Source organism: Coturnix japonica, chromosome 9, assembly GCF_001577835.2.
Source record: "Coturnix japonica isolate 7356 chromosome 9, Coturnix japonica 2.1, whole genome shotgun sequence".
Lineage (NCBI taxonomy): Eukaryota > Metazoa > Chordata > Aves > Galliformes > Phasianidae > Coturnix > Coturnix japonica.
In genome coordinates this window covers 370,047-393,018 of record NC_029524.1, presented here as the reverse complement: position 1 = coordinate 393,018, position 22,972 = coordinate 370,047, and the positions used below count along the sequence as shown (strand labels likewise).

The window sequence follows — 22,972 nt, the reverse complement described above, 5'->3', positions numbered from 1 at the left end:
AGATTATGCTTTTTTTCACCACAAAAGAAGAGAAACTGCAAAGTTCCTAACTGACAAGTGATGAAAACATGAAGCTAATAGCAAGGAGTTTCCTTCTTCCAGTACATAGACAAGTAATGTGATCCAAATCAAAACCAAAGCTTTTAATATGGCATGCAGTTACTGCAAGGCCTTGGTCAATGGAGAGCTCAGATATGATTGTTTATGTCAGCATGGGCTTTGATGAAAAAAGAAGTCCTACCTGTTGTGTGGAGGAATGCTAGATACTGCTGTGAGTACTGTGCCTCTTCAATAATATTAAGAGCTCCCAGAAGAACAGCAACTTTACATCTGACTATATTTATTACAAGAAGGAAAAACAAGGAAGAAGTTACATGCTGAAGAAACAAACCTATCTCTGTCAGACTATGACCACAATATTAAATGTTCTCTAGCAGAAATCAAGGTCCAAATCATCTATTTAAAATGTGGCACAGACTGATTAAAATCCTATTTAAGATTTTGTCACCTTTGTAATTTCCAAAGATGCTCAAAGATACGCAGAAAGAAATACAGAAATTCTATTAGGAGGCAGCAATTTCCTGTTGTGGATCATTCCTTTTTATTTCAATTCACAGCTCATAGCCCTTTACAAAACACACCATTTAAGTTTTCCAAGTAGCCAGGACCTTCTGTTTTTTTTTGTTTTAAGATATTGATTTCAGACTCCTTTTAAAAATTGCCTTTATCATATTCAGTGCTGAAAGGAGACTAAAGAAAATTGACAAATGTAGCTGAACAAATATAAGCAGTTATACTGAAAATCAAATGTGCTTGGGAAATAGAAACAATTATTATAGCTTGAATACAGCTCTGGACAAAACCAATTTATTTAAAATACCCAGGATGCAACTAATGTAAAATACAAATGTAAGCAGTGCATTAATCCCTGTAAAATAAAATGAACTAAGCAAGACTACGAGACCACAAACTAATTATTTAAGTATCTAAATGGTAAAGCATGTATTTTACAGTAATTTCTAACCTAGTATACTGTAAGCATTCATGCTATCTTAGTTCTGATACTAAGGTATGGTACATACAATACATAGTGTTGTGATGCGAGGTTTTATGTACCGGATTTCATTTTTATTCCAATACTGCCCCATATAATAAAGATTTTGTATCTTAATGCTGCTATATCACCCTCCTCCTGTATTCAACTACACTGTTGTTCTGGAAATGGGTTTTAATTGCATTGTTCATCCCTAATGTGGAAACTCATTCCACTTAAATTCATTTTCTTGTTTTTAATGACATTGCCACCAAATATCTTCCTATTTTCTTTACTGCTTTGTGGACTTGTAAAAACCTCTTGCCTGTGCATGACTTTAAGCCATGCACCGTACTTTCCTCAAACAAACAAAAAAAGCCAAAGGGGATTCTCTTTCACAGCAGTCAGACACACTGTTAACACTGCATGCACAAAGAACAACTCCAAACAGGAGAATGTGTGTCACTGTGGAACAATGCATCCTGTTTCGATTTCCTTCCAATTATGGGTGTTTTGTATAAAACAAAATATCAACAAATCTCCAGGAAAGACTTTCTTCCCTAAAAGTTACAGTATGAACATCTCCTTGTAGCCCCAGATCATTTGCTGCTCCTCATGAAAAGGCCCCAGCCGTGCCCCTGGAAATGAAAGACACCAGAGGACTCATGGCATCTCGTGTGTTAGCAGACTTTCTTTTCAGGCATGATGGCACAATCTGATCAGTGGCCCAGAGAGAGTAAAACTGTTATGCAAATTCCATCACCTCTGCAGTTACTCTTGATTTTCTACCCATGTGAAAGAAAAATGTAATAAGAATCAGGAACATAGGGAAGAATTCTCATTCTGGGGATAGATACAAAGTTAGGGTGAATTTACACAGCTAAGCTGAAATGAAATGCACTGTGCAGATTTATGGGTGCTGAGGGTCCACTGCAACATTTCATACCCATGGAGAAGTCTCACAGCTTTTCAGTTTCCTAATTTTCTAATTTCATACATGACAAGTATTTCACACTGGTATTTTTGATAGAAAGTTTGTCTCAGATCTCAGTTTTAAAAAGATCAAACGATCTTATTCAATATACTATGAACTTAAACAGAAAATGAATCTTTATCTTGAAAGATACTTAGAAAATTGAAGCACTCTGCTTTAATTTCCTCCACTTCTTTAACACAGTATCTTTGACACTCCAGAATAGCAACGCTTTGGATAGTCTCTAATGCTTTACAATTCTTTATCTGTATAACCACATACAGAAGTCTGGGACTTGACACTGGGAGCTATTTTCTCAGCGTCTCCTTGCTTTCCTTTTCATTACAGAACACAACATAAATCTGGGATAGTGTACTGAATGATGGGAAAGAGGCATCTGACTATTTCCATTTTAAATGCATTTTAAATGTCAGCACCTATTCTATGTGTAAGAGCCTCAGAAACTAGCCTACCTCATACACAGAGAAGACATATGAAAACATGGTTTTCTATTCATGAGTTTTTATAACTGCATATTTGCAAGTAGTTCGTGAAACTAGCAACACATTTATTTTCCAAATGAAATGTCCACAGCCTGCAGAATAATTCCAACAGGTGCTAATTAGGTGTACAGAAAGGCCACTGAGGATAATTTATCTATCTCTCTGCAACAGAAAAAAAATGAATAAATGTTAATTGCTTATATTATAAAACAAATGATTTTCTAGAATGGTACTAAATTAGCTGCAAATATTATAATTACAAAGTAGTGGGTAATTTACTAAAGATTAATTGAAATGATTTAGTGCAAACAGCATATTTTTGCAAGGCAGTATTAATGTGTTTTTCACAGAATAGAAAAAAACACAAAACACCACCAAAAAAACCTCAGTGGTGGTTCCGGGCTGTTTAACAAAGTACTTAATGCACCTGATGAAAGCATCAGTGGCCACTCTTGTGTGTCCTTCTCTATTTTTACATTTTTGCAGGGGAAATCACCGTAGTGTTGATAATAATGTCTGAATCAGCCTATTAAGGGACCAAGTCCGATCTCAATTGCATGGGAGCGAGGCAAAAATCATGCTTCATTGTGTGCAGGGCAGCCTCTTTGGAGAGCTGTACCAACTGCAGCTATTTACTGTACAAATGCTTAAGTAACTGCACCAGCAGACTGAATACATTCCTCATAAAAGCAAAATTCCACTGTGCAGCAATAGTTTCATTTTCCTGAACTGAGAGCAGCAGTTTCTTGCTCCCAAGCAAGAGGAATGGGGCTCAACACAGAGGCAGGGAACGGGACTGAAAAAATTGTTCTAGTTCAGATGGAATTTCTTATTTAGGAGCATTCTCTGTTTTAAGTACAGGATACTTTTCGGAGTTTTTTTATCTACTTATTACAGTCTCTTGGCATATATATATATATATTGATTTAATATTTAGCACAATTCAAATGTAGCTCCTTAGAGAGTGATAGTGCAAACCAGAAAATAATTCCAGTCTTATGGGGCAAGAGGTGTAAGACATGACCACATCCTTTATATATGAGGCATGTCACAGCTATAGCAACATCGTCACACCTCACTTTTCATCATCATCCCTTATGCCATTGAAAGAAGCACTGTGATTAGTGAAAAGCTAAAAACAAAAATATATGTTTCGAATGCTCTTGGCTAGCGGTGATATAAGCACTTCTGACATGATGCTATCAATGTGAAAGGTACATTTGAGGAAATTTTCCCTATACGTACAGACCTATCTTTACCCCTATATAGAGATGAAGAAAGCACATTTTAAGCATAGCTTAAAAACTGGGCTGAAATTCTCTTGAACACATCAGTTATGAAGTCTTGACTCTAATTTTAGCTAAACATTATGATCTGTTTAATGTGAGAGGCCCATTCGGCAACTCAAGGACTTTCTGGATTCATTTCCTACTCAGTATCTCACTTTAATGTGCTTCAGCTTCTTTCACTCAAACAGGTCTTGCTTAAAACTAATCGTGTGCAGCACTGAATAAGAACGGCTCAGTAAATCTGGGCAAAAAGGCTCATCTAACATTAAAAAGTAGACTGCACAGAGCATCCATCAAGACAATATTAGGACGCATATAGCATTAGAGATTCAAAGTGAAACATAATCATACATGGTAACAAAAGGAAATAAGAATATATTAAATAGGCATGTGACTTAAGAGATCAAAGAGATGTGAATCTCATAGCCAGATACCCATACACTGAGCCTCTGAAGTAAATGCAGCTGGACATTATTTTGCTCTACCAGGCTCTGACAGACATCTGAACCTCAGAAGGTTTATTATTGAGCAAGAGAACAGAACCACAGTTCTTTACACAATGACCGAGTATCTGATCTGCTCCAGGACAGGGCACAGCATTTGCAACAGGCAAACCAGAAAAAAATGCAAGGTTGAAAATGAGCTGCCAATTTTCAGAGAGCATGCAAATTGCAAAGCAAGTGCTTAGGAGGTGTCAGTGAAGCTGCCTCAAAATGCAGTCTGTAGATTCTCCAGCTGCTCTTTGCCTGGCCAGTCTCCATGCTCTCACTGAGGGAGGTGTAAAAAAACTGCTTGAAAACTAGAGGAGAATGCTTGGCTCAGAGCCTCAGAAAAGACAGCTGGACGTTGTCATGCACTGGCACATTGCAGCCCTACACAGCTTTTGTCCGTCTGTGTTGGCTTTTCTCTTTGATGCACCCATAGGCATGAAGGAGAACAGTGACATAGGAACTTCTCAGACCTTCCACATGAACCTGATGGAACATGTTGCCTAAATAACAAGCACAGAGAAGTGACGGCACGCCCACAGCAATTCCACCTTATTTGCTAAGTAGTATATATCACTATCAGGAGAAAAACAGATTGATTCTACTCACATGCATGACAGCAGTTACTTTCCAACACTGGTAAAATATTAAAAGAAGGTCGCAGCTAAACAATAAACATCCAGAAAGCATTGGCTGCAAACAATTCGTAACTGTTAGGTGAAACTATAGCAATGGTCTTAGACTGGCATGTTATTTTACATTAAGATTACACAGAGAAGTTCAAAAGTATTCTCAATTTAGACCTTCGTAATTACTGAGAATTACATGTATCTGTGAAATCAAAATAAGATTTATTCCATCTTACTGATCCAAAAAGGAACACTTCCTGTCTGACTGTCCAGCTGGTCTTTCCTTTGCTAGTACAGTTTTTGGTTTGATGGAAAATACTTTTCCATGTGATTCTGAGGAAAAACAAAATAAAAATCATAAAGCATCAGTAAAAATATACTGCATTGCTCTTAAAAGCTGCACCACTTCTGGGGAACGTTATGAACATATGTCACGATCTTCTTACAGAGTAAAAGTACATCACTGTGAAATGCATTGGTAGCAGCTGAATCCTCTGCAGTCTCTCTGTCCTCTGGCTAATAAGAATATGAATCAATGGCCCAACCTTGCCCTGCCATTTGAACTTGTTCTAGTTCCATCACAGGAGCACAGGAGATTACAGAATCATATAATCACAGAATCGATGCTCCAATATAGAAAAACCTGCTGACCAAACCCAAAATTCAAATGCTTAGTTTTTCAGAGGTTTTTGTTTAGCCAGGTCATGAAATTTATCAAGAACAAAAAAAGTGTGCCCCGGTGGCGCAGTGGTTGGACTCGATGATCTCTAAGGTCCCTTCCAACCCGCACGAGACTATGATACTATGATACTATGAACAAAAAATCCCCTGGGTGAGTTATTCCACATGTACAGCTTGCCCTGCTACAGCTCAATACGAGGATATCTGGATCACTGGCCTGCCCTAAAAGCACAAAGATCTCAAAAGGACATGTATGTTCCAGGTATTCAAGTTCCCACTCTCCAAGTGAGAAATAAAAAGGCCAGGCTGCCTTGCTGGAACGTGGCAATTTAAGAGACTAACCCTGAAACCCTATCCCTATCCACAGGAATACTGATGGGTCTAAATGCCAACAGGTGTGCCTGAACGATGACTTGGGATCTCAAATGTGAGAAGGTACCATGTTCATAATCATGAAAAATGTCATACTGCTTCAGTGAAGTCACAGTGATCAGTATTACCCGAGGAGCTGGTGATGCATGTATGCACTAAAAGCACATTTCTGCATGTACACAGAGACCAGGCTGTTTAATAGTACCAGTCACAAGTGATCCATTAAGGCTGTAAGGAGCAATGGTGCTCCTTCACAGTACATCTCCTCAGGTGGAAGTGCACATTTCTCAAGGGCAGTGCAAATGAATGCAAAATGCGACATTGGTAACTGTGGCTCAGTAGACTGGAGCAGCTCACAAACTTTGGAAGGCACTGGACAGACATTTTTGTACCTTCAGGAAACCTGATTTACACTGATACAAACTGGAAAGCCCTACTGAATGATATTAATAACCCCACCATACTGAAAAATAGGAGCACAAAATAGAAAATATTTCATGCTAACACATGAATCTTTCATCTCCTTGTTTCTGTGTTAATACTGAACACTTTTAGAAATCCTTTTTTACTTTAGAGCCAACTCCTTCACACCTGGGTGTGTCGATGGTTCTCATTACACTTTTATGTCTGTCACTGAAAACTTACAGCCCAATTAAAAAACAAAACAAAACAATGAAGACCCCACCTCTGCAAATATAATTACACATGTTCTCTATTGCTATCTGAAAACATGGGAAGCATAGTGAGTCTTTGTCTGGTTATGTATTGCATTGTCTTGTATTATCGCCACTTTACACACAATGGCACCCAGTAACACTGGCACATGCAATCTTCTTTAAATCAAGGTGTTCTTCACAATCAAGGTTTTCATTCATGCCTGAATCTGATTAGTAAGTCGTAGGGCTCTTCTGAATGATGTCAGTGGCTGTGTAACAATAAGGATCAAAAGAGATGCTCTACAAAAAAACCAAAGATAAACATTTTACGTTCAGTCTTATAAAGCTGTACACGGTAACAGCCTACAACATGAAAATGGCCATTAAGTTATTATAACAGTTATGAAATGCAGCAAATACATAAATCCTAATGTTTTACATGTTTATCATTAAACACTGTATTCATACAGTTGTTCTTGTATATATATATTCAATGGTACTGTAAACATAACTGTTGGAAAACACACACTGACACTTAACCCACTAGAAATTTTCATTTGAAAAGTTAAAATATATCAAGATATGATGGATTAAAAAAAAAAAAAAAGAAGAAGCCTTGCAATATAATGCAAAACTGACATTTTCTAGGGTAGAAATCAAGATGAGATGTAATAGAGAATATTCTAGACTTGACTATTTTACATTTACACCTACAGTGATAGAAAATTTTAAACATTAAATGTAATTAAATAATAATACAGAGTTTATGAAACAGTTGAATTCAGAGATCCATGGTGCCCAAAATCTTGGCTGTGTATAACGGGAGTTCCCATTAACTTACATCTCTCAGTCTTTTATGGAGAATGTAAGTTATTTTCTCTTTAACAACACGTAGACAAAGTGAATTTTAACTTAATGATTTCCCCACCCCTGCACACTGATACCAAATGGGTGGAAATACTATTATGCTTGTATTTTGCATTGCTGGACGTTCATCCCATAAGCCTTGAGCATATGTTCAAGCATTTGGTGGTACCATTTTGTGGGGCAGGGGAACTCACTATCTATATTGCCCTCAGTAAACAAAGCGTTTCTAACGTTTCAATTGTTAAGGCAACTGTACCGATATATTAAACACACTGTATGCTTTTGTGTGGCTTCCTACAATCTAAACAGTAGCACTTAAAAGAAGTTTCAGACATGCTTTGATCTTGACCACCGGGATTTCATCAAGCTGGTCAAAGCACTTTACTTTAACACGTTTTACAATTGTAGACGTAGCCTATCAGCCACTCATTGAAGAAATGATGTATGTATTGGCTTAAACTCGAAGACTGACCATTTCTTTAATTTACCATAAAAACATTTTAAAAAAACCCAGCCAATCTGATTCCGGTGAACATAACAGAATAGCAGTAACACACACACACAGCTCTCATGTTCTCAGTTATTTCTATCCCACAACTTAAGCTACTTGAACTTCTGTCATCATTTCCTCTGCATTCTGGCTGGGCTTTGTCAAAAGCTATCTTCACTCTAGGTGAGGACACTTCCTATCTGCCAACTCCAGCACACTGTTCAATAGTTATTCTAACATATCAAGTAAAACATATCGTTATTTTGCTTTGTTTTCTCTGTGTAAGGCTGCAGGTATACATGACAGTGAACAGAAAGGCTTTTTCAGTGGTTAGCTACGGGGGACAAGGCCACAGAACTGCTAGTGCTGCTAAAATAACAAGTGAGGAACTCAGGACTGCACTGCTCCCATTTCCAGTTACACTGTGCTTAGAGGATGACTTGACAGTGCTTGTTGTGGTTGTGGTGACAATCTTTTTCACAGTCGGTTTAGGTTCATTTCTGTTTTCTGGATGGGTTTTCTTGTCCTTGAGTATATCTGAAAACATGAAAGTAAATGGAGGATTAATCACACATCTGGAATATGGACTGGAATATGTCCTCAATCCTGAATAAGTGAACTATGTACAGAGAGTAACAGGACGCCTATATTAAAGCTGTGGTCACTGCCACATTGTTTTGCGAGGCACCCACTATTCTGCTCAGGAATTCCAGCCTGTCCTACTAGTAGGCAAAGCAAAAATGCGATCACAGTTTTATCCCCTTAAAAATACCTTCATTTTCACCTGGGATAGGAACTGGCCTATGCTTTACAACATGACGCTAGAGTTGACTAGTTTTGTAACATGACCAGTGAAACACCTGTCAATTTGTTAATTTGCCACAGGAAGAGAGTTGGAGAAAATACTGACTTAATTCAAAAGCCAACTTCTTAGTTTCTTTTTGAATTGCCTTACCCTTAAAGCAACACAGGACCCTTGGCATGGTAGGACAATCTGGCAAGAAAGTCTACTAGCACAAAGAACTACACAGGTATCTCATATGCCTTGTTCATCAACATGGGCAAATAAAGTGGCTACAGAGAGAAAACACTTTAAGTTTTGTTTCATCATTTCTCTGGTAAATATAAGGATTTATTTTTAAAGAATTTATAAATTAAAGAATTTATAAATTAACAGTAATTGTTCATGTCCGAGCGATAAAGATCTTGTTGTAACACTAATGAATGCAATGCACATACACACATACAGCGAACAATGTCATTTTGTCATGTGAATTAAACAGCCCAATCTTAGAAAAAAACAACAAAAACCAAAGCAACAAAAACACCCACAACCTTCTGAATCAGAGCTCTTGGCAGAGACCAAAAAAGCAAAAAGTATTCAAAAAAAAATAAATGCAATCTGAGGTTATTATCTGCATATCTGTATTTCTGGCCAACCATCAATAAACCCGCGTAATAATAAAAATGAGCTATTGTATTAGGAAAGTACTCATTGTTCTTGCCAGTATAAACTCTAAAAAATGCTGTGAATTCTTCCATTTTTTCATAATATCAAGCAGCTGAACATGACACAGCCTTTTGCTCACTGCTTCCTCTCCCCCAGTGTTCCATATATAGTTTTTCCATATCACTGTATGGTGATAGAGTGTGAAACATCCCCTAGGTCAGTTTAGGGCAGCTGTCCTGGCTGTGTCCCCTCTCAGCTCCTCATATCCTCCCAGCCCCTCACTGGCAGGACAGCAAAAGAAGCTGAAACTGAGATGTCCTCAGCTCTGTGCAGCACTGCTCAGCAACAACTAAACACTGCTGTTACCCAAATGGTTTTTCTCCTAAAGCTGCAATACGGCACCACACCAGACACTATCAACTAAAAATCAGCCTTTGCCCAGCTGAAACCTGGACAATCAACACTGATCCAGTGGAACCTGTGATAACTCAACCTGATACAAGGCTTACTGCAGAGAAGGGTCGTGGTTGGCAAGGAACGTAGTGGGAAAAAGGTGATGTGATACTCTGCTCCAAATTTGCTATGGCAAATGCAGACATTGTTCCTCAATTGCAACTTGCAATGGAGCTGACAGAAGGAAAGGGGAGAAAACATGCTGTAAATATTTAGGAGATACCAGTATTCTGAGGACACTTTAAAAAAAAAAAAAAAAAGGACAACCTTCAGACTGTCATTAAAGTAAATTAAGGGTAAATCATGGAAATAGGTGTGCTCTGACACTGCCTGTACTCCTTTCTATCACTGTCATTCTCCTTTCTGACTGTGGAAAACACGCTGTTTCTCTGCTGCCTCTTATATCATCCCAGACTGCTGACTTCAGCTCTCTGGGGCCAGCTGATTAAATTAAGATCTCACTCAGGTAAATCTATTCCCCTCTTTCACTTGGCCATGTCCAGCATTGTAACTTGATTGGCCTCTATAAATCGAGCACACTGAAATGTATTAATTCATTTATTTTCTTAATATTGACTTAACCAAAAATCTAAGGTAAGATTTAATGCTATCAGAGAAGCTGTTGGTTTTTAAAAGCTTTCCTCTCAGTGATTGCTTAACGCACTACATAACAAGCATTAAATAATACATTAGAAAACTCTGCCTTTATCCTTTATGTGGAAAGGACTTAACTCAGAATTCTCTCTTTGTCTTTACAACAGAGCGTTCTCTGATAGACAGTTCTACCTTAGGACTCTAATTAGCTCTCTGCTTAAAAATAAATAAGCAAAATTAGCCCTGGTTAGTTGGCAGCACCTGTGAGCAGCCATTCAGGTCTCCTACAACGGACTGGCCTTAATGGCCTCAAGTTGAGCCAGGGCAAGTTTAGGTTGGATATTAGGAAGAACTTCTTTACAGAAAGGGTAGTTAGGTATTGGAATAGGCTCCCTCCCCAGGGAGGTGGCTGAATCGCCATCCCTGGTTGTGTTTAAGAGCCGTTTGGATGTGGTACTCAGGGATATGATTTAGTGTAGGGTTTTTAGAGTCAGGGTTCTGGTTAGGCTGCGGTTGGACTTGATGATCTTCAAGGTCTTTTCCAACCTGGGTAATTCTATGATTCTATGACTGAGTCTGCTGGGGTCAGTGAAGATGGCTCCAAGTTCCCTCAGACAGTACAATCACTGTGTGTGCTGAGAGCAGCTCTGTGAGTCCAGGGGGCTGAGTCCCCTTCATTATCTGGCATCTGCATTAAATGTAGCTGAATTCACAACCTGACAACATCAACAAAACACATAATGAAAATGACTTGACCTCGATGTTTTGAGCATTTAGGATTATCTTCACCTCAACAATGTAACCGCAGATTGCCACCGAGTAATGTGTGTGCCCCTAAGATGGCACTGAACTTCTCATAAATACTTATGTGAATCAATACCATTCCTCAGAAAGACTGGCCAGGATAAAAGGGAGAGACACATCTATCATTGCCATCCAATTTAGGTGTGGGAATCCTCCCATGCGGTGTGGGCTGAGAACACCTTCCAAACACATTTGGTGAGTCCCACAGTACAGCCCACCCTAATCTCAGCCAGAAAAATCATGTAGGTATTGTTTTTTTAGTTTATGATCAAGTTAACTAACACAAGGTCAGCAATATTGGCAGACCAGATGTTAGTTACACCTCCCTAGCTTCAACCTTTTGCAGTTGGCTGCGCTGGTGCTGGTAGGAATTATCAAGCTATTGATTGGTGCACTCACATGCTATCACTTGCTAATGAACAGCATCAGTAAGGTCTACTTAAACATCTGCAGAGGCTTCCTATATTCCTGCCAAGGGACAAACAAGCTCATCAGCTTTAAAAAAAAAGGAAGAAAATCCTTTCTGGTTTTGATGCGCTCTTGACCTGACTAAAGCTCAGTCTTTTCTCTGTAATTGCAAGTTTTTCCCTCCAAAATCTGCCGGTGCCAACGAGCCCTCCTTATCTCCTAAGGTAAAAATTCTCAACAACATCTCCACTGACATAAAGGCAAAGAGCTCCTGCTCCTAACAGCGAAATAGAAAGTATTTCTGGAGCAGAACATTTTCTGAAGGGTATTTTGAATGGAAAAGAAATGGATTTGCCAGGCTAGGCCTATACACGTTAGCTACAGCAGCCTGGTTTCTAGTGGAGTGTTGTATTGACAGTAGACAATCAATGCTCATCAATCACCAGGCCAACAAAAAATGTGCAGATTTTGAAGACATTTTCCAGGGTTCTACCCCATAAGATCCTAGGGAGAACACTCTACCTAGATAACAGGGAGGGAGAACAGGGAAAAGAGTGGGGGGATTGTTTATTTCTGCTTTCCCACATTAATCTATTCATGGATTGAAATGCCTCTCCTATAGCACAGGCTGAGAGCTGGGGCTATGAAGTCTGGTGAAGAGAAGGCTGTGGGGAGACCTGAGAGCAGCCTGTCAGTATCTAAAGGGAAGCAATGGGAAAGAAGGGGACAGACTCTTTAGCAGGATCTGTGGTGATGGAACAAGGGGAAATGGCTTCAGTCTCAGGGAGGATAGATTTAGGTTAGATATAAGGAAAAATTCTTTAAGTGAGGGCGGTGAGGCACTGGAACAGGGTACAAAGTTTTGTGTTAGATGCTCCATCCTTGGAAATTTTAAAGGCCATGGTGCCCCTGTGCACTGAAGGGGAATTGGGTTAGATGGCTCTCGGAGGTCCTGTCCAACTCTAAAGATTCAGTGACTCTCAGTGACTCTACAGTTCTGTGATTCTGATTACATTAAGCCACACCCATTCCTTTCCTGTAAACACTGTGTTTTGAAAAGACAGAATGTCAGCATCTACAATGACAAATTAATACCCTGGACTTGAATGTCACCTCATGGTTACAATGAGACGTGGGTCTAAAGTGAACTGGTCAGTCCTTACACTTGTCCCAACCTTGTAGCTCAGCTGCCTGATTTCACTTTGATCATAGGCTTAGTTTTGGCAGATAAGACTGTGAGAAAATTAAAACAAGGTGCAACTTGGCGGAACTGGCTCTTAATTTACAGTAGATGCTGCAGTGCTATTATTAGCTTTTTATCACCTCTGGTAGCAAAAGCTGAAATGACTTTTATACGTTCTAAGTAAGGAACTCTGAAATTGCAAAACAATTCTGTCACCAGAAAATGTAACAACAATTTCCAAATGATCTCTTATCCTGACATTAAGATCAGCAGTAATTACTTCCAATTACAGCTGCGGCAGACATGGAAACTGAAACACTGTGGAAATTGGAATGTGAGAACCCCCAGTGTGTGATGAACTCATGATACAACTGTCGAAACATGGGATTTGCCATTGTCCACTACATAACATGAGTCAAGATTATGCAAGTTAATCAGTCTGTTTAGTTTTAGCTCTGCAGTCATTCTGTTTCTCTATTTAAGGAGACTGGAAGAGAAGTGGGATCTATGGCAGACCTCTTCCCCCCTGCAGGCCAGCAAGTGAACTACTTTATTTCTCAAACACTTCATGCATTCTGAATTTAAGTTCTCCAGGGTGAGAAGAACCACAGCCGCTCTCCTCAAGAAATAACACTGCCTGGGACTTTCAGGAGCTGCAGTTATTATAAAGAGTCAAGGGTAATACAGGAAAAAAAAAAAAAAAAAAAAAAAAAAAGCAATAAAGAAGAGCCAGGCACAACTGCAAGACAATTTGAGATGTCAGGTGCCTGGATGCCACACTTTGATTAATTGGCAACTCCTTCCCCATTACCAAAAGATGTTGTCTATATACATGGAAATCCACAATATAAATAAATGAAAATAAATCTGAGCTGTATTAGTGTAAGGAAACCCATCACTATATTTGTTTGGCTTTTAATACATAGCTACCACAGTAAACCCTGCATGATTTTCATGAGCCATAATAAAATATGTTTTGTTCTGAGGGCTGAAAAGTAAACCTGCATGTATAACTGCCTCAGCCCCTACAATGGTATATGTCAAAATAGAACACTCCATCTTTTTCTTGGGAAGAAGTAATTTAAACTAACAAACCTTGTGTGATTCAGCAATAGTTCCATTAATCCATCAGTCACTGGCAAGAAAAGGTTTTGTCATTTAGTTTATATTAATATAAGCCTTATTCAAATGCAGACAAGCTGAAAGAATAGGCTTAAAACGTGTCAGACATCTCTTACATTTCCTGGAAACATCTGTTTTTAGTCTAGTCCTAGGCACATGTTTGTGGCTGTATGCTTAAGCTTGTTTAGCTTGCCAGATACCTCATACATACTGCAGCACAGCTGACACAATATCCTGAGACACAGCATGGAAGTATCTGTGAAACACGATGTTCCCAGTAAATCTGTTGAACTTTTATTGTAACTTTCCTGTAATGAAAGAAACAACCCAAAAGCTCTGTGAAAGCTTTCTGCCAAAACTGTGTGGTGCAATTAATTAGTTATGTTTAGAAATTCTGTACATACCTCACTGGTAATATCCAGAGGATGGAGAGTGATCCTGACACTGCATGCCTCATGTGCTCAAAACTCCTATTAAACTTAATGGGAGTTTGGGGGGATGCGAGGAATGCAGAACTGACCTTTATAGCTGAAGATGAATGTGCACTCTAGACTTCAAAGATTAGGTACCCCTGCCAGTCTGGAGCGTGCAAGTGATCAGCACGCCAAGTGCCAAAGGCATCTGCTAAATATCATGCCACGGCTCAAAGCTGTGTAATTAAGAAAAATATAAACTGGCTTGAAGAAGAAAAATATTAGTAATAATTGAAAATGCTTTGGCTGTTGCTTTTGTCCTGATGATCTCATTAGTTCTGGTTATAGAAACAGTTCTCACAGTGGCTGACGTGGGGCATGCTTTGTTTGTGTTCTCATTCTACCCACATCTTTCCCAGTTAACTTTTATTGCTCAATACAAAGGTCAAATTGAAGGCTTAATTAAATTGTATATGAAGAAAACATAAACTTATTTTGGAAGGGAGTACAAACATTTAAAGCCATCCTGGCTCCTCTCACCCAGGAAACTCCTTCTCTTCTTAAGAAGAGTATGTATTGTAGGAGCTCTTCCCCTTAAGGGGAAACTGTACCTTCACTTGCTTAAAAATTTACATGTAACAAAAATACAGCCTTTTCATAAGCTGCTGATTGCATTTGTCATTGACATCTGTAACTGTAATTTTAATGTAGCTCTAAGCAGACAAAACTCCACTTCAGAAAAAGGTTGGATATGATCTCACACTTGTAGCAACATAAACTCACAGTTGTTTTTGCAAGGCAGGATGGATTTGACACATACATTTCAAGCAGCCCAACTAAATCCCAGTACATAGTAACCAGAAACAAGGCACTGACTTCCAGCAAGACAGCCACAGAAAGCCAACTGCAAACACTTCCACAAGACATCGCAGAGGTTCTTTTCTCCCTGCAAATATGATGTTCTCTCATCATTCCTCACTCTTTAAAAGCCAGTTAAATTATTCCACTTACTCCACTGCTCTCCAACAGACATAATTCCTTTGGTAAGATTTTTAAGTGAGTGGATGCCCATTTCCTTCACACTGATGATGGCAGCAGTGAGGTTTTCAAATGTTTCTCGTATTTCTGTCATTTCTTCAGCACAAACAGAACCTTATAATCTTTTAGAAACATTCTAATAGGATATAATCACAGTCGATATTTAATTATGGAATAGACACTGAAATCACATCAATTCACACATCATCTGATTTCTCTTAACTTGAATGATAAGAAAAGATCAGTTATAATGCCAATGGATAGCTCTGGTCCTTAAGAAAACTGGTAGGAAATATTTATGAGTCTTTCCAACCTTTCATTTCAGTGATGACTGAAATCGAATAAAATAAAAAACTATGGCAAGAATTTTAGACCTAGCACCAAGAGCAGCAATGGAAAATTTCACGGCATTAGACTAGCTTTGCTTCTGGTGTGGGAAGTTTAATTTAGGCTTTCCTTCTTTCCTCATGTGGCAAATATTCAGCATGCGTATCCTCTATTTCACATTGCTAGGTTTATCCGGCCAACCAGAACACCAGCTCTATCACAGCAGACAGTTATTGACAGAGGGGATGATTAGAGCCATCATTCTACTGAATATCTGTAGAAGATGATGTTTCATGTTAAAATACTGAAGGGCTTAAAAGCATTACCTTATTAATAGCATGCAGTGAAACTGATGAATCCTTATCACATTTATCAGAATAAGCATATCCACAAAGACACAGATGTAAAGGAGATACACATCCAAGGGTAAAAAAACTGAACTTTTCTAACAAAATGCCTTACAAAATGAAGCAGAATCTGTTTGCACATGCAGAAGACCACACTCAACCTATGCATCAAATTAAGGAAAGGAAATTCCTGTCCAAGGCTGGCTTTGATTCCACTCCCTGCTTCTGTCCCAGGTGAGTGAAGTGAAATGTTCCTTCAAATTTAACGAGAGACATCTACATTAAAAGTAACAGCACTGAGCTTAGCTCAGCTCAGCCCAGCACAATACATGACAGACTGAGGGCCATAAACCTTCTCCCCCTTCCAGATTTACAGTGTTGCAAAACTTTACATTGGTAAGCAGTGACAAAGTGGAAACCACTTGTCTCTATCATTTAGCCATGTGGAAGAATCACTTCTGGCCACAATCCCACACATATAATAGCTATTCCTTAAGGTATTAATTCCATCAGGAAAATGAAAAAAATCAACCATGCCATTTTGAGAGTGATAAATATTGCATCAGAATTCAAAGACCTCAAGCTTTCATCTGGCTTCTCTCTATACAGATGTGCTCAAGCTTGACTGCCCAGTTGGGACTAGTGATAAAGACAGAGTGTTTGCTAAGACCTTCTCTTGGCACCTGCAGCTACTCTCATTGCATTGTGTCCAGGTGCTGAGAGTGGTGATGAGAAAGTAACTGAAGTTTTTAAGCAGGAAAATTTGGAGAGTCTGAAAGCATCAGTATATTGCTGTGAGTGGAGTACAATTGGAGACTCTAGGAGAAGGAAAGGACTGTTCTATCTAGGTATATACATCATCTTCACTTGTTTCTATGTACAGAATTGGCATGGATATAAGCAAAACACTTCTTAGGTGACTGCACATGTAGCTTGATTTGTGTGTGTTGCCAGTCCAGCCAAAGAAGCTTTGACAGCCTTCTCTTTGAGATTGAGATGTATCAGTTATTGACAAGTTCTTTGTGTCATAAGAGCTTCAATAAAGGGAAAAACCCACTGGAACATCATGAGAGCTGACACCATGTGCTGCAATGGATCTGCTGGCAATGTTGCGGTCTATTATGCAAATAGGCATCAGTGGACTTTGTAAAACATAAATATGGAAATGCCCATTTAGAGCCTCTTCAAAATGCAAATTACTTGCCTGATGTTTGGGAACAATCAACATCTCTGAAGTGAACTTGCTCTCAGGGGCTACTACGCTACAGCCTTTGGATGTCAAGGCCTAGTAAACTGTATTCTGCATGCAGATTCAATCTTGGTGGAACAGAATTCTGCTGCAAATTTGACTGTCAGAATCTACTTAAGCACTGTATCACTGACATCGTAGGTTACCAAAGACCCTTTCACTTGCTATGACACCAGCATTCTGGAAGATCAGATCTGCAAGTCAGTCAAATACATGAAGGGGCTTCCTTTTTAATAAAAGACTTTGTATTTTTAATTGATACATGCCAACCGTGTATATGCCTTGTTGCTTATTCTTTTGCAGGGTAAGGATCTGAGCCCTAGTTCTCCACCTCTGCAGTGCTGCTCCTGCTCTTGAGTCAGACTTCAGTCAAAGCCAAAACATAAACAGCACAAACAGGTTATAAAAATCTAGGCCAAGCAACATACACTTTGTTAGAAAACAACATCAAGGTAAAGAATTTACCTTGAAAAGAATTGTTTAAGAAAGAATTGTTGTGTTGATGAACATGATTTAGCTGGGAAGTATTGGTAATGGTTGGACTAGATGATCTTCTAGGTCTTTTCCAACCTTGATAATTCTGTGATTCTGTGTGATTCTGTGAATTTGGGTAAAGAATTTGGAAGAACAGGGATATCAGTAGTAGTATACTCAGTACCTGTTGGATTTCATTAAGTTCTTGTATAACTTGAGATGGGTAAAATTAACCTTTATATCTCAACAGCAATCTTTCTATTTGAAGCAACTGAATCAAAGTAGCTTACCAAGGGCGTCTTTCCACTTTATAACTAACTTCAAAGAACATTTAGTCAGAGATAGCACATGAGGATTACATAATTGGAGACAGCTGATGGAAAAAGGGTTGCCTATGGAGCTAGCTGGGGAAAAAGTGACCTAATTTAAGGATAGGTTAGAGATCTGAAGTGAAGTTCATAAAGACTGGTGTGTTACAAAGAAGAAATAATAGTTTCCCACACTGGCAGAGACAGCATAGTGTGAATGGAGGAGTCTTTCTAATTGCTGCTGGCTGAGCGCTGTTCTCTGAGCCATTAACCAGTTCCTATAAAAAGCACAAGGAGCTCAGAACATATTTGTAACCTCTCTAATTTCTTTACTAACCTGTTTAGGCACTTTAAAACGTCAGTGGTAATTTATGAGGGTCTACAGTAGCCAAGGATCATAGGGTCGCTATCTTGAATGAGGTATTCCTGCACTATTGTCAAATCAAGACTAATAGTAAATCAAACTGTCTTTACTAAAGGACAGTAAAGAACAGTGGGTGATTTAGATTTAATTCAGACCCAACATTTACTGGTACCCGCAGCAGTTATCAAGTTACCATCTATATAGTAAAGATGCAATCATATTTTGTACTAAAAATGCCAGAGATTTGTACCCAGCTAGCTACAAATTGAGAACAAGAACATTCAAAGCAGTAATACTGAAGGACTCCTGGCCATTCATTACACTGAAACATGATCAACTGATTTGTGTTGGGATATGCATTGAACAGTGCTGTTCCGTCACTGACTTGGCACACTCAAGCAATGCTAACTAGTGATATCTTCAGAGCTTAAAGGCAGTCACGATAAGCAGGAAACAGCTACTCCAGTGATACGTTACTGAGCCGCAACACAGGTTCTGACAAAGATGTTCTGTGAAGAATATGATACTGTGCGATGAGAGTTGGCAGCACTCAGAGCATTTATTTCCAGCTGTGGCGTGGGAGAAGAAACCACAACTGTTCCTCTGCAAGAAATTGTGGCACCTCACTGAATATCAGGTTAGTTCTGACAGTAACAGTAAATGAAAAAAAATAAATAAATAATGCTGCGGGATAACAGTACTTTCAAATGCAACACTAGAAACAGCTTTCTTGTGAAATACTAAGGGTCAGGAATCTGGTTTGTGTAAGGATCAATCCAGTAGGGGCTGAGGTTGGCTCTCTTCTGCATTTCTGCTAGTTTCTACTACAAAAACAGAAAAACATTTGTTAACTTATGAATTCGTAATTGGAGCTTTACTGACAGACTCATTGCTCACATTCCTGTAACTGAGCTTGGGGAAGCAAAGTGTTATCAACTGTAGAAGGAAATAATCTTTGGGTGCATGTGCTGAGGCTGAGCACAGCTTTAGAGCTGCCCAGGGAGCTGCCTATGGGAAGCTGCAAAACTCCCCCATTGAAGGTAATACAAACCAGGCTAGATACACAGGAATTACTCTGGTACACGCTAGATAAGCTTCCTCATCTCTGTTTTCAATCTTCCAATGATCTATTCATTTTGTTGAATCTATTCCACATGAAACACAAATGAAAACAAATATTCAATCAGTCTGTGATGAAATTTGTAGCTATCTATAGAAACTGAGGGAGAACAACTTGTGAAAGGAATATACATTGGCAGCTATGGCTGACAAAATGCTGTCAATAGGCATTAAAGCTGCAAATGGCAAGATGCTGGCAAAGTGAGAGGAACTACCCAGAAAGAAAAAAGCCAATCTGTATGATGAACAGAGAGTACGTAAAGTAGAGCAAATTACCAGACACACAGACGTGAGAGTACAGAGGCACAGGAGCTGATTCATGAGGCTTTGTGAAGAAATCTTGAGGCTGGCCAGTTCCTCCAAACTCTCTGGCATCCATTCCAGCACTCAGACAGTGAAAAGAGCTCTGGCAGTGATGTGTGTGTGCACGTGGCTCCGTGTTACAAGGAGACAATGGATGTGCAATACCACTGCAAATGGCTGCTTGGGACTGCCGCTCCTCTTTCAGAACAGTCCTGCTTTTCAAAGCCTCATTAATCCCAGAGTTCTGCCAGGGAGGGTGGATTGAAAAGCCCAGCTCCTGAATTACTCAGCAAGGAATGAGCTGGGTATGTGGCTGATGCACTGTGTATCACCGGCACCTCCTGCATGTGAGATTCAGAGGTTTTGCTGTCACATTTGTATTCATTTTCTGAGCACCTTATCCTGCACGGTTGTAACCTGAGGGAGAGATGACAGCTGCAAGACCTCACAGGACCATGGGCTGCTCTTTTCCTTAAAATCAGAAGCCAGATTTTCACTTATTTTTTCTCCTCATGGGTCTCCATAAGACATTCCTTCTCCTATTATTTTTTTCTGTTTAATTACAATGAAATCCTGCTCTTTCACCCTCTAACTAGAGAAAAAAAGCATGTCTTTCTGCATAAGGGTTATGGACTTGCAGTAGTTTAAAAGGTAGCAACATGCAGCAGCTAAGCATTATCATTTTTTCTTTTTTCCCCTGTTAAAGGAACGTACGAATTATTTGAGCTTTGTCTCCAATACAATAATATATTGTTCTAGGGAAAGATTAATGGAACTGGACTGATTTTGATGTAACTAAGACCTAAGCTTGCCTTAAAGTCATATGACAACTAATTATGCGTATGGATTGTACCAGGAGCTTATTCTCTACTTCAGCTGCTATCCAGGAAAATTTCAAGACAACAGAAAATCCCAAATGTGACCAGAAGTGTGACTTATGTGCCAATTTGAACATCACTGGTGCTTTAATTCTTCCCTTTTATGAGATATTCTGCTGTAAATGAAAGCAGAGCAGGCAGTGGCAGCCTGGTAAAAAATACCAACTTTTTGTGTACACATTGAAAAGGAAATACCCTCTTCCCTCTCCTCCCAAACTGCAGACAGGACTACTTCAACTGGGGATTCTGAGTGATAAAGCATTGGAAATGAGAAAGCAGGCATGAGATTTAGATTGCTTAACTTCCACCAGCTTACTTTCTTCACAGCTGAAATAACAGGAAATGGGCAATTGCATCAACCTAATGCTTTTTCCAAGCGAGTGTATAAGTAAGCTGTATTATTTTCAGGCAAAATGTCCAATTAATGCCCACTAAACACGAGCCCTTGAAATCCACCTCAGAGCAAACCCAACTGCAGCGCCATGGCGAACAGTTGTTCAGGTTTCCAGGCATCACACTGCCAAATGGCAGAAGCAGCCACGCTCTGCCTAATCAGGTTCCAGTGTAGCTGCTACCAAGGCACAACACAGCAGCTGGCATGGAGACGACTGAACACAACTTGTTTCAGTAAGGTCAGTATCTGCGGCAGCTTCACTTGGGTGCCCACCAGGGAGAATCCGCAGCCTACACCACTGCACCAAGAACAGGCCATTGGCAGCACTCATTACAGATGTGAACAGCAACCAATACTTTTTTTTTCCATTTCAGCCATTAACAACCAGCTTGTCTTTGGTTCATGTAACAAGGCAGCTGGGGGAAAGCAGATCTTAAGCACTGCATTGTACCCAGAATGGTCCACTGCTGCCCTGCAGTACCTGCTGGATGGCACAACAGGGACATGCACCCGGTGTGGGCACAGGAACAGAAAGCCTGCAGACAGATTAGCAGACAAACACAAACATTTCCAGGTTTAAACTGTTACATCATTTTCAGGCTTTAACCTTTCAACTCAGGTATAACTGTGCATTTTTTCGATAGCTCCGAAGCTGTGCTGAATCACATGATTCCCGAAAGGTCTGCCTGTAAAACATGACTGAAAATGAATGCTACAAGACCAAGCAAGGCCCTGCCTCCCTCCCAGAAACACCACATCCCTTAAATCCTGGAATTCTTTAGCGGCTAAAGTCATACTTCAGTTGAATTCAAAGTGTTTGGGTAAAACTTATGGCACAGAAGACAATTTATGGTCTTATTGAGAATGAGCTTCCTAAATTCTGCCTCACTACAGATGACACACTATATTCTATCATTTGCCAGTCAAAGCTTTTCTTTAGAGCTAAGGCATTCAGATGAATCAGTTTCTTTGCATCTTTTTTTTTTTTACATGAAAGGTTTCCTTGTTTCTGCAATTCCTTACCAGCCAGTATCTCCTTACCCCCCAGTATCTGTTGCTTTTGCTGTACAGAGCCAGGCATTTGTTCCCTTCCTCAGCAATGAATAGTACAGCGTATCAGTGAAAGCCCTTCTGAGATCAATGAGACTGCTCATAGAGCCTGGTTCCACTCACTGTGAGCTGCAGCATTTCAGTCTGACCTGAAGAAAGATCCAAGATGACATAAGCTGAAATGAATACAGTTACTCAGCACTATAAAACATGTTAAAGAGAAAAGACCTGGGCAGATGGAAAAGCATTTTGGCAGCTGCCAAATATTTTGGCCTCCTAAAGCAGATACTGAGGGTTCATGGGAGTTCTTATATCAAAGCATTGCTGTCTTGACACTAATTCCATTAAAATGAATGGAATAAGTGGCAACAACTCCATTCCAGAGTCCTAACAGATGCTACAAACAATAAATGTGGCAGCACTCCTAGAAGAATTGTTCCTGTTTTTCAGATCAGATAACTGAGACAATAAAAGGCTAAAATGATGTAGGTGGTGGTCACAGAGGAAACCTGCAATTACACTGAGTCAGCAATATTGCCGCATGCTTCAGTCCCCAGGCTGATGTAGACAGATGTCAATTCATTCTAAATCCAGATACTTACTAGAAAGTAATTTGCCTCATCCCCAAATCAACACAAATGGCATCAATAATGTGTCGCTGGATTTCAGATTAGCAGCTCACATGTGAATCATGACTCAGCCCACAATATTTA

General features: G+C 39.5%; 1 protein-coding gene across 4 annotated transcripts in view; it reads right to left on the bottom strand.

Moving 5' to 3' along the window:
• Positions 1–577: 577 nt before the first annotated feature.
• Positions 578–22,972, bottom strand: part of LOC107317829 (glypican-5-like) — a 319,637-nt gene continuing 297,242 nt past the window's right edge. For 3 of the 4 annotated variants that reach the window (XM_015870944.2, XM_015870946.2, XM_015870948.1), the window contains one exon: positions 578–8,518. In XM_015870944.2, coding sequence (XP_015726430.1) covers positions 8,316–8,518 — 203 coding nt within the window. In that variant the 3' untranslated portion in view covers positions 578–8,315. The remainder of the gene's footprint in view (positions 8,519–22,972) is intronic. The other variant, XM_015870947.2, reaches the window with a different exon arrangement.